General features: G+C 39.4%; 1 protein-coding gene and 1 long non-coding RNA gene across 6 annotated transcripts in view; both read left to right on the top strand.

Moving 5' to 3' along the window:
* The first annotated feature begins 3,102 nt into the window (after positions 1–3,102).
* LOC144588410 (uncharacterized) lies at positions 3,103–3,520 on the top strand. Its single transcript, XR_013543957.1, has 2 exons — positions 3,103–3,205; positions 3,325–3,520. It is a non-coding gene; the product is annotated as an uncharacterized LOC144588410 (long non-coding RNA).
* Positions 3,521–3,955: 435 nt separating this feature from the next.
* Positions 3,956–18,713, top strand: part of MYOF (myoferlin) — a 104,103-nt gene continuing 89,345 nt past the window's right edge. For all 5 annotated transcript variants that reach the window (XR_013543956.1, XR_013543955.1, XM_020782899.3 and 2 more), the window contains exons 1-3: positions 3,956–4,246; positions 7,909–7,964; positions 11,176–11,267. Coding sequence is in view for 3 of the 5 variants with exons in the window: in XM_020782899.3 (XP_020638558.3) it covers positions 4,159–4,246; positions 7,909–7,964; positions 11,176–11,267 (236 nt within the window). In the remaining 2 variants the exon portion in view is untranslated. The remainder of the gene's footprint in view (positions 4,247–7,908; positions 7,965–11,175; positions 11,268–18,713) is intronic.

Here is an 18,713-nt window from a genome sequence, read left to right as displayed (position 1 = left end):
AAGGGACACTCATGGGTGTGTCATCTCCTTTCAAATAGAACCCTTGTTTCCTAACAGTTTTGTTTTTTTAAAGAAGCTTTCAAATCAGAGTTGGAACCCAGTATCACTAGGGCATTTAATAAAATTTAAAAGGGGGGGGGGAGGTGGAAGTTGCTAATTAATACTTTATTAGTGCCTTATTAAAGGCAGCTTCTGCTGTTGAAACAAGAGGCTGGCTTGTTTCATATTCCCTTGGAATATGGAGCGTAAATATATTTATTTTGAGTTTAGCAGCGGCTGTTATGAAAACAAACTGTACCTACCTTCTTAGATAATAAACGAGTTAACTGCATAAGGTGTGTGAAGTTTAAAAGCAGATATTACTTAGCTGCAAACACAGCTTTCTGCCCCTGCCAATCGCTGTAAATTGACATCTGGAGAACTACAGTGATTTCACCTCAGCAGACCAAGCAGATGAAACCATATTTTTCCTGATGTGTGGTCATAGCCTTAGGCTGAGAAGCACCAGTCTGAAGCTCCAGTTAAGTCTATACCATAGAGTAAGGGCTACTGGACTCAGAGTGGCTTATCTCAGGGTAGACTTGTACAGGATGGAGCTGCAGAAGCAACTCACCCTGATGGTGCCCTGTGAGATATGCTCCATTATCCTGATCTAGTGTGGCTTTTTATTCATTTATAACATTTAGAAACAGTCCACAGACACAAAAGGAAAAGAGGGACAGGAGGGAAAAAAGAAAACAATGAAACTCTGGTACAAGTTCTTATTGATGTGAGTTACTTGTCATCGATTCGGTAGTTAGAGAGTTTCTCTGGGAAAAACTTGAAAATATGGGCATAGATAAATTACTCTTTTCCCTTATAAGAATTTTATACTCAGAAACAACATGTCAAGTTTATGTCTCTTGGAAAGGTAAGTTAACTAATCAATTTTCAACCAACAAGGGAGTGGAGCAAGGCTGCATTCTTGCTCCCTCCCTATTCAACCTATTTATGAATGACCTAGCCCCCTTTCTAACCAGAGTGGGGGGGTCATCCACCAAAATTGGGGATGCATCATGTCCCGTTATTTTATTTATTTATTTTTATTTTATTTTATTTTATTTATATGCCGCCCACTCTACCCAGAGGTCTCTGGGCGGCTTACAATAATTAAAATTCAATACAATAAGATGATTAAAATACAATTAAAATACAATTAAAATACAATTAAAATTGCCATCATCAGGACCCACAGTCGTTATTTCAATTAAAAGCCTTCTGGAACAGGAAGGTTTTGACCTGGCGCCGAAATGTCATCAATGTTGGCGCCAGACGGATTTCAGTTGGGAGGGCGTTCCATAGTCTGGGGGCAGCTGCCGAAAAGGCCCTTTGTCTACAAGCCATCCCTCTTACCTCTTTGAGGGATGGCTCTTTCAAAAGGGCCCCCTGGCTAGATCTTAACTGCCGGGTAGGCTCATATGGAAGGAGGCAGTCCTTCAAGTATCCAGGGCCCAAGCCGTTTAGGGCTTTATATGTCAAAACAAGCACTTTGAATTGGGCTCGGGCAGCAACTGGTAACCAATGTAAATTGAACAGAATCGGCTTTATTGCTTTATACGGACGGTGTTGTTCTCATCTTGCTCTCCAGTCCAGGTTTGAAATGTTTACTTAACAGAACTGTTATACCTGGACAAAAACAAAATTTGTTGCAACTGAATTATAATATATCCAAAATTTTGGTTTTCTCAAAGTCACGGAAACAATTTCAATGGAATCTGAATGGACACAAAAACGAACAGGTTAAAGAATATAAATATCTAGGCATCCTGTTAGATTATAAACATTTCTAGTTTCCCCATTGTAAAATGGTTATACATGTAGCTAGGTTCACTGGTCAGGCGTTACTTTGTTTCTATTATAATTCTTTATATCTTCTGGCAGCTTTACAAGTTTTTAAATCCAAAATTATCCCACAAATTTTATACGGCATCCCAAACTGGTTGAATGCCATGGATAGGTCAATTGAATGGATACAATCTCAATTCTTACGTAAAGTGCTAGGACTACCAAACTGTGTTCATTACTTGGTGCGTTACCAGATTTTCCTCTTTGGAAACAATGGCTTGGCCAAGATCATTTCAATTCTGGCTAAAACTTTTCTACAACTCTGACCAAGATAGTTTATTATATCAGCTACTACTGATCTCTAAACCTCCCTTTGGGTCTACTGCCCTTTTTAAAAAAACTGAAATGTATTGGCCTAGATCAGGGGTGGGCAATTAGTTTCTATGGGGGGGGGACATGAAAAATCTGAACTGTGTTCGGGGGCCGAACCAACTTTACTTTAAAATAAAATGAAATAGTGATATTATGATTGTTTTTATTTTAAACTTGTTAATCTTCACAAATACTAAAGAGTTTTTTGGGTTATGTTAAAGATAAGCAACTGATCAACTTTAGACAAAAAGCTATAAATGATTTTGATGTTCAAAACTCTCTATGGGCCGGACAGGAGCAGCTAGCGGGCTGTATGTGGCCCTCAGGCCTCACTTTGCCCAGGTCAGGCCTAGATAGTGACTACTTGGGCTCACTAAATCAAGGACAAGCCTTCCAAATGAGCAAAAGAAGAATTCTGGACATTACATTCCAGGAACTATGGAACACAGCCAACAAGACCTGCTCACCACTGTTTTCCCATATTCCCTTTAAGATTGGAAAACCAGCTGCCTTCCTTTCTCTGCTCAAGTGTCCACCAAAACGCAGCCAGATGCAATGTCACGCCTGCAGCCTTACAATATGGTAGATTCAAATGAATCCTGTACCTCGAAAGACATTGCTCATGCAAGCAGGGTGCATTGGAAACTTGTGCCCACATGTTTCTGCACTGTCTCCTTCACCAGAGTGATCACTCCAGATTTGTGGCACTGGTCCTGTTAAAATTGGAGGGAAAATCTGATGTGGATAAAGTCCGTTTTATGTTATCTGTGGAGGTGCCTGACATTCTGAAAAGAATTGCAGATAGCTCAATTGTGAGAAAGCGAAACCTCGCTTTCAATTAGATGTCTTCAAAGGGTTTGGTCTTCTGCTTTCCTACCTTCCAGATTTTGTATGCGTGGTGCACTTAATGAACCAGTTTGGTTATGTTTTATTCTCTTTATGCCAATAAAGGTTTTGTCTTGTCAAAATGGTGGGAGGAAAGACTGATGAAGCTGACTTCTAAAAAATGGTAAGTGTGGTTTTGCATTTCTCTCCCGCTTGCGTTTGATACAGCATCTCAAATGGTCTGTTTAATACAAGAATTGGCTTTACATATCATATACATAATTTTCATAATTTATTTTCTAGGATGGTTTTTTATCTCTGCAGAAGAGGGCGATCTAAGACTGTGCTAACTGAGTTCCTGAAAAAGAAGTAAAAGTTTAGAGTACTGTAAGAACTGGTGATGCATGGGAAAAAAGTAAGACAAAGGGAAGACAGGAAAAGAAAAAGGACAAGTCCGTCATGCTTGACTGCAAATATATTATTTTTATTGCACTGCAGAGTAAGTACGAAGAGTACATAATGTGTGTTAACATGAGTTATGTACAATCTTTTTTTAAAAAAGCGTGCTGCTTATATACCACCCCATAGCACTTGAAGCACTCTTGGGGCAGTTTACAAGTTAATTAGCGAGCTGGGTACTCATTTTACCGACCTCGGAAGGTTAGAAGGCAGAGTCAGTCCTGAGCCAGCTACCTGAGATTGAACCCTGGGTTGTGAGCACAGTTTTGGCAGTTTAACTAACACCACGAGGCTCCTTTTATGTAACGTTATGCTTTCCTGTCATCCATAGACAGAGGAATTCCAGCCCGACCCCTTTTAAATCATGGAACATTGCACATTCTTCATTCTGCATTGTCAGGCTTACAAGTTTGTACTAGCTTTGTCTTAGCTTTTATCTAATGCCACAGGCCTTGTGTTGTCACTTTACACTTTTCTTTTCTTTCTTTCTTTTTTTTTTTTAAGCCTTTAGGAGCTCTCGTCAGAGATCCACCCATCATTCACATTTCACTGCAGTAAAGCCATTCCCTGCCACCGCCTCCACCTCCTAATCCTCCGCCTGGCATTTCAGCTTGTAGGCTGCAGAGTTTCTGAAGAACACGTTGTCTTGGGTCCTTTCTTTAAGAACTGCTGGAAACAATGCTTCGGGTAATTGTGGAATCTGCTGCAAATATCCCTAAACACAAGTTTGGGAAACCAGATCCTATTGTATCAATTGTTTTTAAAGGTAAGGAAAGCTGGGGCTTTTGGTGGTTTTTTTTTTTTTTTTTAACCTGTCAGGGTGGCATGATTTTGATAACCGGGACAGAAGCCCTTCTGAAGTAATGAATAAAAAACTTTATACAAAGCTTTTTTTTGTTTTTTAAAGTCTGGATGTGGTTGGTGGCATTTTCAAAAGCTGTCATTTCAAAACTCTTAGGTAGTATTATCCTTTTCTTCTTCACATAACACATCTCATCTTACTTCTGTTGAAGGTAGATTAAGATGCACATTTGCTTAGTTATTTTGCTGCAGTGCTATATGTCTGAATGTTTAGTCGATATTTTATTCTTTTAAAAAATATTTCTTGCAAGCAAAGATTCCATTCAATGTTCATCTTAAAATCATTTTTAACTATTCTGATGTTTGTTATCTACATTATTGCAGTCTTCTTTATCTCTAAGAGATTTACTAGCTTTTCAGAAATGAAGACTTTTGCTTAACACATTAAAGAGCCAAAATTTAAGGAAGAAAACACAAGCAATATTTTCATGCCTATTCATTTTGTTGTGAATTTCAGTTTATATTGTTCCTTTTTCTTGTTACATTATACTATGTGTAATAAAATATATATAATTCCATATGTTATGTTTGATTTAATTATTTGGAATATGTAAGAATTGAATAGCTGCTAGAACTGGTCTTTACAATAACTGTTAGAGTGTAGTGAGAAAGTTTACAATACCCATTGTGGTGTAGTGGAATAATGGAGTAGAACTCAAGAGGCCTGGGTTCTAATCCTTGCTCGGCCATGGAAACTCACTGACGGCGTGGAACTGGCAAAAACACTCCTTAAATATCTCACTTATCTTGAAAGCCCTATTTGGGTCTCAATTAAGTCAGTTCGACTTGAAGTCACAAAACAACAACAAAAACAATGAGAAAGTTGGGGCAAAATCCAACATTAGTCCTATGTTAGTTGTGCTTAAACAGTTCTCATTCATTTCATTGAGTCTACTCTAATCTTTGATTTTTCTCTAGATCTGTAGCTTGATAACCTGAAAAACTGTTTAGTTGGTAACATTGGCAAACCATCTAAAACTCAATTTCCTCTGGTCTTGATTCTATTTTTTAATCACATCCTGTCTACTTTCCATTTTTTTTTTTAACTATTGGCTTAGTACTTGATAAAACTTTTGTGAAACAGCAATGCCCACATTGTCTAGGGAGGTAGAGGTCACAAAACCAATGAATGGGGCGTACTGGAATTTCCATCCAAACTGCACTAAAAATGTCATGTTTTTGAAAGCCACTTCTTGTCAGGAAATCTCTGGATAAAAACCTTTGAAATCAACTTCCCTGCTGGAGCTTTGTTTCTGCAGATGATGATGATGAATTGTTTATATTTCTGAGTTAATTGAGAGGTTCTGACTTAGAACTTCTGATAAAGAAATGAGTTTCCAATTGAAAATTCCATAGTGTTGAAGTCTGTTCCTGGAACAAGCTCCAGAAAAAAATTAATAAACAAACCATGCCTTCAGCTTGGTATAAGCAGGGCTAGCCTTCAGCTATCTTCTTGACTAGTTAAGATTGTGTCCTAAATGTGATGGAACTACTCCAGCAGCTAAAAGCCTTTCTGAAAAGATTGATGGGATGCAATAGAATTTCTCAGTGCCAAATGAGAAAAAAGGTTGGGGAGTCTTAACTTGTACAAATGTATGGTAATATTACGTAGAAGTTAAAACACAGAGGCCAAAATCCTGTTACGTAGCGTAACAAACTGCACTAGAGTAGGCCCACTGAATCAATGGGGATTTGGTTGGTCAACTCCTCCAAAAGTTCCATTGATCCAAATGAGCCTATTCTTAACTGCGATTAACTGTGACTTATTCACTTTTGTGTAATGACAAGAGGAAATGAACTTACTTTAGCATAGTAAGCTGCAGTTTGAGTAGGCCTATTTGAATCAATGGAACATATGGAGAAGTTAACTCACCAAATCCCCATAGATTCAGTGGACCTACTCTAGTGCAATTTACTAGCCTAAACAACAGGGTTTTGGTCAGAGACTTAAATTATGGTTCTCTTCAGGCTGATAAAATTATTAACGTTTTACTATGTGAGCTGCAATTGTATGGTGCTTTGTGGTCTGGAATGAGTCAGTATCCTGAACAGACGGAGGAGTGGGGAGTTAATTCCTGTTGCAATTACAAGAAAGTGAGTCAGATCCCCCACTCCCTACACGAAGACTACTTGTCAGCACCTCCCCAAGCCCTGCAGCAGAAAGATCTGTTCAAGTACAACAGAGCTGTGCGGGCTGACTCATAACATGGAACAAGAGAAAGGATGGACGAGCACTTTGCTTAGGGTCTGCTTTCCGTTAAGTCTATCGTGGGCCATCATTATAGGTTTTGAGAGATCCAGTGTCTTGTAATATAAGCAAACAGATTTTGATTATCATGATTTTCCTTTTGAGTGTTTATGCTGGAATGTATATACATCATGAGATGCATAATCTCAGAACTGCGGACCTGGAAGAGATCCTATGGATGATCTAGTCCAGCCCCTGCCAAGGAGGCCCAGTGGGGAATTGAACTCCCAACCTCTGACTCTGCAGCCAGATGTCTAAACCACTGAGCTATCCAGCAGGTCTAGCAACTGTGCATTTTCCATACTCTTATTCAGGCACTTGATAATCCAGTCAAAGTAAAATTTGAATGCACATTGACTCTTTGGCATCCACTCTTTTGCTCCCCCACCCCTCCCAGATTAAAACCAAGGAAAAGTTGATCCAATTTAGTTGTAGCCCTGCTAAAGAGGAAGGTTCCCTTTTTCTGTGCATGGCACTTCTCCATATCTTTGGGAATCATGATATTTTTTTTTGCAGATTCTGAATCATGTGGAGAGTCTCCTTGCAAAATGGGGGCTCACCTCTTCAGACTGTTGCTTTCTAGATGAAGAAACCAATGACCAGAGGGAGGGGAGAGGGCTAGAGCATTTTTTGTTCTCTTCATGTGTTTAATTTGACTGGGTTACTAAATGTCTGAAGAGGGCTTATGAATTACAGAAAGGCATATTTCCTTATAGAAAGTCATTCATAAATCTCTAAAGAGCAAATGAAGACAGAAAACATGGATTGCCACCATTTAAAAATTTCATAAATGATGCTCTGATGAACTCTTGATCTAACCTCAAATTACTGTCACTAAAGTCAAACAGAACAATAAATTGAAGCCGAGGTTATATGTCTCTTGGATACATGACTGGGAGTTTTACCTCATATCTAGTTTGATGTGTATTCCCACCACCACCCACAAAAATCAGGACACTTGTCTTTCCTCTCACCCTTATCTGTGAACCTGTGGCTGGATGCAAAACTTGTAATCCACCACAGAGTTAGGACCATTACACATTATATTACCACAGAACTGCTTGTGCTGGCAGAGCTTAAATCAAGGGTGTGTCTCCCAACAGAGCACTCAAACAAAAGCTTTAATACAGACACATCAGAATCCAGACTGACAAAAGTGTCAGTTTCTACAGAGAGGCATGTTGTTAACAGTGGCTAGTAGTCCAATCAGTTGATACTGTTGTTTGGCTACATGAAGAAGGTTGTTTTGACTTATTTATGACTGATATATTTTTCAGTATTCTTCACATAAACTAAGGACCTTTTTTGTTTGTTTCTAGATGAAAAAAAGAAAACAAAGAAAATTGATAGTGAACTCAACCCAGTTTGGAATGAGGTGACACCTCTTACATTTGCTTCTTTAGTGTTTGAGTAGGCATAGTTTGTGTGGGAAAGCTCAGTGTTGTGTTGCGTTGCACAGCTGTGGACCTTATGGAACAAGGGGATGATAAGCCAATGCAGCCCTACCATTACGTAGGTTGAGGTAAGCGGCTGACTTTGGATATAATGAAAGAGCAGCAAATCAGTTGTTTTGGTGAAATGGGTATAGAGAGGTACCTGTGGGATTTCCTGTCTCGTGTGGCCAGATAACTTGGTTGGCTTTGATCAGTCCCTCAGTCTGAAGAAGGAGCACCATTAGCTGCTCCATCTTAGCAACAAAATGCCTGAGGCCAGCCCTAACAATAAGACATCCCACCGGTGCCTACTTCCTGTTTCTTTTTTGTCTCTGGATCCAGAAACACAACTTTCATGTGTTCTGCTTTGCTTAGGTGAGATGTGCAAAAGTGGGAACAGTTTGTTTCGCCTCTGTAGAAGATGCAAATGTTTTGTTTCACTTGACATAGGGGAAGCATCTGTGCTGCTCTTTCTCTCCGTGTTCCATAATGTCTGTTCTTTACTTAAAGTGGTGTTACATACAGGTAGCAGCTGTGCAAATAAATGTGAAAGGACCTGAATTATGTGAAGCATAAATACCACAACAGAGGTGGGTCACCTGATGAAGGTACAAAGTCAAAGGGATTGGGAATTGTCAGTTGTTTCGATGGACTAATTTGCACAGAACTACCTCTGCATTGATAATTTCATTTGCATTTTACTTCAAGTCCACAAAGGCAGTAGTTTTATGATGAGTGCAGAAAAATAAAGGTTTCATGTTGCTAAAGGGAATTGAAATTACCATCAGAAACCTCGTCCACCTTTTATCTACAATTATATTTACACTAATTTATTTCAGATATTATCATTTCCATGTATTTTGTACCCACTATATTTTATTGTCTTCCTATGATTCAGTCTGGTCTTCCCTAACCATGCCTGCACTCTATAAAATGTATCGTTATGTTATGCAGTGTAACTTATGTAAACATACGGTAAATCACCAGCAGGATTCTGCCCCCTTTTGAAAGCTGTTAAAATACAAGAAATAACTCCAAATGACCCTCTCAAATAATGGCTGATATCTTGCTGTGTTATCACACTGATAGAAGGCAAAAGGCCTGATATTCACATTCCTAGCAGTAACTAAAAAATCCCTTCTGGGTTTACCTCGAAAGGTGGTGAGCCCTCCAATACTGGAGGCATTCAGGAGAAAATTGGACAGTCATCTGTCAGATACACTTTGATTTGGATTCCTGCACTGAGCAGGGAGTTGGACTCAGTGGACTTATAGGCCCTTTCCAACTCAATTATTCTATGATTCTATGATTCTTGAGGGTACACACACACCTTCCGGCTTGGTGCATCCTTGGGAATCACAGCATGGACAGGCAAGCGGGGGGGGGGGGATATTCTTCCTTTTGCTTTATGCCTCCTGTCGTGTTCCCACCTGTCCCTTGGTTGTTTCACCAATCAAAGGGCACAAGCTACGTGTCATGTTGATGCCACCAGTTGATTACATCAACATTATGTATTATTAATGATAGAGGTCCAGGCAATGTGTCATTTTAAATAGAAACAAATAGAAGTTGTTAATTATTACAGGTGACGAAGGTATAATCAAAACCCACAGTGCCACCACGTCCCTTCCACAATCAAAACCACCAATCCTCAAATCTAAAAATTCTCAATCTCCCCCTCCTTCTCCAGCAGAGATTCTTATATCTCGTGACTCCACCTCTCCAGCAGTCTCATTGGTCCATGCAGAGAGTCCCTTAATATTCATGACCTGGGTTGATGCCACACCTGCATTAAAAAAAAGCAATAGGATTTGAGCCAAAGTTTAAGAAATACAGTAATACAGTGGTGCCTCGCTAGACAGTTACCCCGCATGACAGTTTTTTCGCTAGACATTGACTTTTTGCGATCGCTATAGCGATTCGCAAAACAGTGATTCCTATGGGGGAATTTCACTGGACAATGTTTGGTCCCTGCTTCGCAAACCGATTTTCACTAGACGATGATTTGCTTTTCACTAGACAATGATTTTGCTAGACATCGATTTCAGTGGAATGGATTATCATTGTCTAGTGAGGCACCACTGTAATGAGTAAATGCTGATTGCTATATCAAGATTTTCCGGCCTCCTGCTACACTCCTGGTGTATCTGCTCTTTTCTCTGCTGCTACTATACTGCAGTATACGTTTCCCATCAGATGCAGCTGGTGTAACATTTTGTATTAGATGCAGCTTATTGACATTTAGTTTGAGTCTCAGTGTAAATACAGTTGGAATAAATATTGAAGGAGTTCTTGTTAAAAAGCAAATCTTATGACATGTTTACTCAGACGTATGTCTCACTAAGTTCAAGGGGTTTGCTCCTAAGTAAGTATGTATAGTATAATGCCTCATTAAACATACATTTATTAAAATGAAGGAATGGTCTATGTTAACATGAAACTCCTTTTCTCTTGTGAGTCTTCTGATTCATTTGGTGTTCCTTTGCCCTTTCAGGCCTCTGTTTATGTAAACAACAACCTAGTTAATACCAGAATATGCCTAGTATGTTTAGATCTGTTTAGATCGTAGGTATTTTAACGTCTGCACCAGTCCTATAGTAATAACATTCTGAATGCTTTTTGAAAAGTTAAAAATATACTTTGGGTGAGACCAGCATTCATGACAGTCTCCTGCTTGTGTAGTAGAGCAGGACCGCTTTCTGTTTGTGATGCTGGAAAATTTATTGTAAAGCCTTATGTTGTATGTATATTTAATATGCAGTTAGATTGAAGAAGGAGATTTCAGCAGGTATCCCTTGCTTGACAAGCCACATATATTTATGTGGTACCATTAATATACACATTAGAAATTGTTTGAAGAAGCCCCAAGCAATGTTCTAACACCTCAGTCTTCTATACACTTATCTGGGACTAGGTCCCATTAAATTCAATGGAGCTAGTTTCTGAGAAGACATGCATATAGTATTGTAGTGTTAAAACACTTTGATCTAGATACATAGATACCAGTAGAATCTGGAGATATCTATCTGGCAGTATTATTGATTTTAAAATGTCTAAAGTGCTTATCCCTGAATTTTGAAATTGCTGATTGATTTACATGATGGTGTTCTGTTCTTAGTGCAAATGTAATGGTTCTTCTTCTTTTTTGCACAGATTCTTGAGTTCGATTTGAAAGGAATTCCTCTGGATATTTCATCATCCCTGCAGATTATTGTGAAAGATTTTGAAACTATTGGGCAAAATAAGTATGTGGAAAGTATATTTTTCTGTTAAAAAGTGAACGTTAAACCTTAAATCCAGTAATTTTGCAACTAACTTGTGGGACTAAATTTGCTAAGTATTGGAAAGTTCTGATACATTTCTGGGTCATTCTGCATTGGTCCATCTACTTTATAGTTCAAATAGTCTTTCATCAGAATTTCCGAGAGTACTCACAGATGGAAAGCTTCTGAGATTCCTAGTCAAATGACACCAGGCAGCAATGGTTTATAATTCCTTTCTTCTAGTGGTATTTCTAGGACTGTACAGCTTGCCCAAGGCTATACAGGTTGACTCTTCTCCTGAGAAGCACGGTTGGAAATTGAATTCCATGATGCACTGAGCTATCCAGCCAACTCAAGCTGATGCTAGGGCAGCTGAAGTTGTGTTGAATCCAAATTCTTCCCAGTTTAGGGATGTTGGAAGTTGTTGTTGTTGTTTAGTCATTGTGTCTGACTCTTCATGACCCCATGGACCAAAGAACACCAGGCCCTCCTGTCTTCCACTACCTCCCGGAGTTGGGTCAAATTCATGTTGGTAGCTTTGATGAAAGAGTTGGATGTTGGAAGTTACTTAGAACTATCCTTGCCTTGACCTAACTTTATGCTGGCTTAGTGGCTATTTCTGTTGGCTAGAGAAGATTTTGATCTAGCATAGCTCCTTCTTCATCTAGCCCCTTCTTTGGGTCTTTTGATGGTTGACCTTATCCATCGGAGTGGCTGTGCCACCAGGTTTCGCTTCTGGTGCACATTGTTCTGTGAGCACAGAGACATTTCTCCTGGCCAAAGGGAATTTCTGCAAGCAGAAGAGGCTTCTCCCTATTTCTAAGCCATTACAGCTGGTAAATCCTTGAGTAATGGTTTCACCATTAGCACACCAAGGCTGGCTCAGGCAAAATTATAACTGAGAAGGACAAAGAAAGTAGGGCGAAAGTGGTTCAGAAGAGGTTGTGAAGAACTGTCTTTGGGAGGAAGCAAGCTGCGGATGGAAGAGATGGACTGGTGGAGATACAAATTGACAGTTTGCAAATGTTGTGGAACCTGACAAAGGAAATGCGCACCAAGAAGGTGTTATGAACTGGGAGCTTGTTTTGATGCTTTTTGTTTCACGACTAGAGCCGTATTAGCTGCGCATCTTTCTTAAAGAGCCCTTTCCTCAGGATACATATCATAACATCCTGGATGGCCATTCAGATGAGCCCCAGCGTATGCCTTGAGAGGAGACTTCTGGGGCAATAAAGCAAACCCGGACTGCAGCCAGGCAGCTACCACTGTATAAAACACCTTTGTGGAGTCAAATATGCAAAAAGTGCTTAAGGGTTTATAAAAAGGCCTTTGGTTATGATGTTTATCTCAGAAGGCCATATAATAGGTGTGCAGTACAGTTGGATTCAGAGCCTGCGGACCCACCCTTCTTCAGGAAATCAGATGGAAAAAATGAAGATGGATGATTAGAACTTTTTGTGTGTGTTCTCCCATTTACTTTATGATTCATATGTAAAAAAAAAATCTTCCTAGGAAGAAGGAACTTATTAAACATTGACCAAGCAAAGTTTAGTTAGAAAGGAACTTCCTGCAAGCAACTGTCAATTTCTCTCACTGTCATTCATTTTACAGCACATTATAAACAGACTGTTGCGTTCTGAAAGAGATTAACACTTTCTAGCAAACTTCTAGGCTTTTAATTTCTGGGAAAGACACAGAGATATTTTCATGATCTTGGCAATTTTAATATGCTCAATCATTCTGTTTTAACCTGCTTGCTGTACAATGTGTCAGTATAATCCCATCCATGCATGTCTGCTCAGACATGGACACAGAGAATCCAGATAGTCATTATGTGGCTATCCAGTGCACTGTATCGTGTGAGACTTGTCAGTTTCAGCTATCCAAATGATGCACGGTCTGTCCTGGTTATTTCCATGATTTTCCATTGTTCTTAGAATGTTTCTTGTTGGTAGAAGCGCAACCTGCAAAATTATGTTGGGACATGTCCTCTTGTGTGTATGCAGATTCTGAGTTGTTTTCCAGCAGAGGTGGGTGTGTTATCCTTTCCCAATCTTTGGTTTCTGGTGGCTGTCCAGGCAACGTGCCCTCCAGCTCTGTACCAGAGAACAGATGCATGCTTGTAAATTCTGCAGCATCCATCTCTGTGCTCTGAGCATTCGTGTTTTGTGGTTGCAGATGCTCTATATGTGCTATGGAAAATAACTGCCATGTATTTGACATCTACAGTATCCACTTCAATAGAAATAGTAGGGTGTTGCGCCTTAGCTTCAAGTGGTTGTGGATGGGAGATCAAGTTCTGAGGGGCGGCTAATCACCCTGGTGGCAGATCACTTCTCCCATAAGCACAGTTTACATTGAAGAGTCTTCTGTTCTCTGCTCCACCTCTTTTTGGAGTGCCACAATTAGCACTGTGTGCATGCAAACCGATGTAAATTCTGGTGCAATTACACTGTACTATTATGCTGCCACGCTTCCATATTTCTTTGCAGTTTGATTCTGGTAGCTGCCAAGGCAACTTGCTCTCCCACCATATACCAGATAATGTGATGGCACAGTTTCAAAGTACAGGTAGAAGGTGAGCCCCAACTCAGATGGGAGGGATGAGCATCTATCAGAGCGTCTATACAGTACAGGTCAAACTAGATGTTAGAAAAATGTGCATTACCTGTCACTAGTCACCTCTTTGTTTCCCATGGCATAGTTCATCCAAATGCAATCCTGGGTAACCAGACTTGCATATAATGTCCATACCCTGTTTCCCCCAAAATAAGACCTAACCTGAAAATAAGCCCTAGTATGATTTTTTAGGATGCTCGTAATATAAGCCCTGCCCTCCACCATTGTGCAACAACCAGAACATGACATGACTGTATTTGAATAAATGTAGATTGTTGTACATGGGGAAAAAAATAAAACATCCTTGGAAAATACTCCCTAATGTGTTTTTTGAAACAAAAATTAATATAAGACCCTGTTTTATTTTCGGGGAAACATGGTATTTACTTTCTACTGACCAATAACAAAACAAACATTTTTGTTTTCTGTACATTTTCTGTACAAGATTCAGAGCAGAGTAAATGTACATGCTGTCACAAAATATATTTTGGCATATGAGGATGCTCCCTAATGATGAGCTAATGATATCATCTAATTTGATGCTACAATTGTATGTCAGTTTTTTGTGGAAATGTTTTCAATCTGGTGAGAGACAGATTGGAGAAATACTCAAGATCATAAAAAGTGGGTTGATTTGTTTCTCAAGTGAGCACAGCCTACTCTCTAGGCTGTGGGGTCAGTTGCTTCTTGTTCTCATGTAAAACCAGATCTCTTTTAAATGATTGTGCATTTACACATGTCAGCTGTGTTTTTGTTTGTATTTCATGTGATGATCCAGTGCAACTCATTGCAAATATTAGTTTTTTAAGGGGGGAGCTGGCTTTCAGTTATCTATGCAAATTATAAATAACAAGTGAACAAACAAAATGTCCTGGGAAGTGTTCTTCCCATTGCCAATGAGATCTCTAGTACAACACATTTTTAAATTATGATGATGATGATGATGATGATGATGATGATGATGATGATGATGATGATGATGATGATGATGATGATGATGATTGCTCTTTTTTGGTGGTGCTTATGAGGGTTGCCAGTCGTGAAAGTTACCTGGTCTAGCCCCCCTGACAATATCCCTACCTCTTTCCACCTTGGTGCCTTGTGATAGGGAACTCAAGAAACTGCAGGAGGTGAGGCCCATCAACTGGATGATGCCTTCTCCTTTCCACTCCCAAGCATATGTTTGTCTGTTGTACATCTGGATGCCTTACTTCAGAGGAACTTGCAAAGGAGAATAAGGCAACGGGCATTTGTGTCCAAAGCAGAACAAGTAGAAGGGATTCTATACAGAGAGAGAGAGAGAAAGAAGGAAAGGGGTGGGGAGGATTCTAATGCTATTTATGCCCACTTCCTTAGTTTCTGGTTTTTTTTAAAGTTTGACAAAATATTTCCTTGCAGCTGAGTACTGCCAGCAAAATACTCATTGCTATGGCATTTATGTCCTGGAAAGTTAACATGACCATTACATATTTTTCCACTTCTCATAGAATTGGGACTTGCTTGGATTTGCAGAAACATTATCCTTTCTTAAATGCTTAACTAGGCTTCGTGTCCAGTTGCTGCAACAACCTTCTCTGTCACTGGAAAACAATTTTTAAAAGCTGCAGCTGTCTAATATGAGCACAGTAAGAGCTGAAGGCACAGCCCATGTCGCTGACTGCATGGCTGGGTTTTCCCTTATAAGGAAGACGGAAAAGAGGGGAAGGAGATCAAAAAACATCTGCTTTCTGTTATATGACTTTGCTCTTTGGCATCTGTAATTTCACTAAAGCCGTTTTGTGAAAAAAAAAACCACAAAACCTTAAAAGCTTGGAATGTGAGGCTGGAAGAATATTCCTGCTAATGCATATTCGAGAATATAATTTCACATTGCAGGACGTGTGTTGCCTCAAAGTTTATGTGAAGTGATTTTAATCACCCCACTCAAGGAGAAACTCATACTTGTACTCCTTTTTTTTCACAAACATTTTAATAGTTTGGTAACCTAGCAACTGAGGCACTTCAACCTTTTATTTTAGAAAACAGTCATTATTCTGCTGCAGTAAGGAATATAAATGTGCAGCTAAGGGGGAGTCTAAGCAGGGATGTGCTCTGGGCAGAAGGTTAAGATTCATCTCTGTGTAATGAGCAACACATCAAGACTGGCGAGATATTTTGATACACTGAGACCAACCCAAAATATTGTGCTGCCTGAGGTTTAGAAATTATGGTGCCACTCCTCCACTCACATACCAAAGCTGATTTTTTTGTTCTTTTATTGTAACTGGTGTGTAGATTCACCAAATGCTGGAGCAAGCCCATCATATTGTTCAAATTCTGTATGTGTTGTGTCTCGTGTTGCTGCCTTGTGCTGTCCTGTGTATGTTGAGGTGCTAATGAGATGGACAACAAGGAAGTATTTTACACTAGAAACAAGTGGCTTGTAGTACAGTGGTACCTCGACTTAAGAACTTAATCCATATTGGGTCTGTGTTCTTAAGTTGAAACATTCTTAAGTCGAAGCACCATTTCCCATAGGAATGCATTGAAAACCATTTAATCCGTATCTGCTGTTTTTCATTCTTAAATTGAGGCGCTGTTCTTAAGTCGAAGCATTAGTTCCGATAGGAACTAATGCAAAGCTGGTTAATCCGTATCTACCACTAGGGGGTGAATTTTTATTTTATTTTTTTCTTCTTTTGACCTAAGGTGAACTTAGGTCAAAAAAGGGCAGGAAAAGTTTTTTTCCTTTTTTTGGTTCCGAGGCTCCGTTCTCAAGTCGAAGGAACTTTTTTGCGAACGGAGACGTTCTTAACTCGAATCGTTCTTATGTAGGGACGTTCTCAAGTCGAGGTACCACTGTATTCTATAAATCTGTAAGTGACAGAAAAGCAACTGTTTCAGTTACGTTTAAGAACTTGGAAAGTAAATACATCCTTTTAAAAAACCAGTTGTAATGACATTTTAAAGGAAATCAAATAATTCTTTTTAAAAAGTTATTTCCCCAAGTTCTGTATTCTTCTATCTGCTGTAGCAAGAGCTGATCTTAATTTACCAATCTGGCATAAAATTTAAAGTGGCCCACCCATGAAGCCTGTGGTTATTGATCATTTGTTTGTCTTCATTGGGCTTTGGTGGGTCCTGAAAGGCAGAAAGAGAATTGTTGCCTCATGTTTGGCCAAAAAGAGTCCCCAGTGATAATACAAAGTATTATAGGTTAAATGCTGTCAAAATCCTGTGTAAATGGAAGTCTTGTAAAATAGATTATGCAAATATCACAGCTAGAGCTGACAAAGGTGCTTCTGTCTTCTTCTACTTATTTTAGCACAGCCGTTTTTTATCTTCTCCAGTTCTACTTGAATGCAACTCTCCTGCTTTTTTCAAGCAATCCCCAGAGAATTACCCAGTGTGGTGTATTGGTCAAGAGATGGACTAGGACTCAGGAGATCTGGGTGCAAATCCCTGGTGGTCATAGAAACCCATGGAGTAGGGAGGGTGGTCCTGGTAAAACTACTCCTTAAATATCTCACTAACCCCGAAAGCATTTTTAAAAGTCGCTGTAGGTCAGTTCGGTCTTAAGGGCACATACCACACATGCCTGAAGAATGCTAGAGAAGCTAGTCTTCTCTCTGTAACCTAAGGGTGTCAGGTACATTATTCAGTTTATGCCACCACAAGGCAAAAGGAAAGAGAACTGATTGACAGAGAGGAAAATAGGTTAGAAGTTACTGTCACAGTGGTTGTTTAACTGTGTGAAAGTCAAGCACAATATGTGGCAATGAAGGTATAAATATGAGGTTTAAGCCATTCTGAGGACAGTTAATTAAAGTTATGCAAAATATGGCCTCTAATCCTTGGAATCAAAGGTTTGCTCTTTTCCATGAGGTGTAAAGAAATATATTAGAATAGATTTTCACACAGGAACATTATTGTTTTATTTCCTCAAACCATAAAAGCTGTTGTCTGGATGACGGCTGCTGATTCACATCTCTGGAACTCGGAGGCAACTCTGAAATGGGAAGTGTGGCTAAAAAGAAATTCCTAAACAGAGATGCCAATCTTCCAGCCTTAAGCTGTGTGGTGGGGCAGGCTATGTTAATAGAAATTAGGATCTGAGATTGATGGAGCTCTCCAGTTTGGTTATTCCCAACTTATCATTTAATGAGTCTTACGTTTGTTTTATTGTCAAACTTTTATTTACGTTTATGTGCATTCCACGGATTTGTGAGTTTTTTTCCTCAAAAAAGTCCACACAGAAGTTCATAGGCATTTTCATTCAGGGTTTTCCTTATGCATTATTGTCTGCAGCTGTATCTAATAAGAGACATTTCTCCAAGCATACCCACCACCCAATTTGGTCTTTGATAACCTATAGTTAGATGTTGTATTTTAGGGAGTAACTAGATGGGTATGTGTCTCACTGTTTGTGCTGTTTTTTGTACTGTTCTTTTCAATATTTATACTGTGGGTAACATAATGTTAGCGCTAGTCATGAGCAGATCCAAACTTTTAGCATGAATATACAGCATATTTTGTTCAGCTGGCATAGCTTTTGTTTTTGTTTTTTGGTAGTGTTTCCACTCATGTTGTTGTTTTCTTCTCACGGTTGGCTTGTGTGATGACCTATATTGGTCCATTATTCCGCATGTCTAGATAACATCGACGAGGATGCACAGAGTAGGGTGTGGTATGGGAATGACCTCTGCCTCGAGGTTAATTCCTGAAGCCTTTTCCATCAGTGCATATAGCCACAAAGCAGTGGAGGTTTGAAGCCAGAGTTTTCCTTCTCCTAGATGGGCTGCCTTCCAGGACTGAACGAGTCCCACCTAC

This window comes from Pogona vitticeps, chromosome 3, assembly GCF_051106095.1.
Source record: "Pogona vitticeps strain Pit_001003342236 chromosome 3, PviZW2.1, whole genome shotgun sequence".
Classification (NCBI taxonomy): Eukaryota; Metazoa; Chordata; class Lepidosauria; order Squamata; family Agamidae; genus Pogona; species Pogona vitticeps.
The sequence above is the reverse complement of the archived record's forward strand: the minus strand, read 5'-3'. Positions and strand labels throughout refer to the sequence as shown.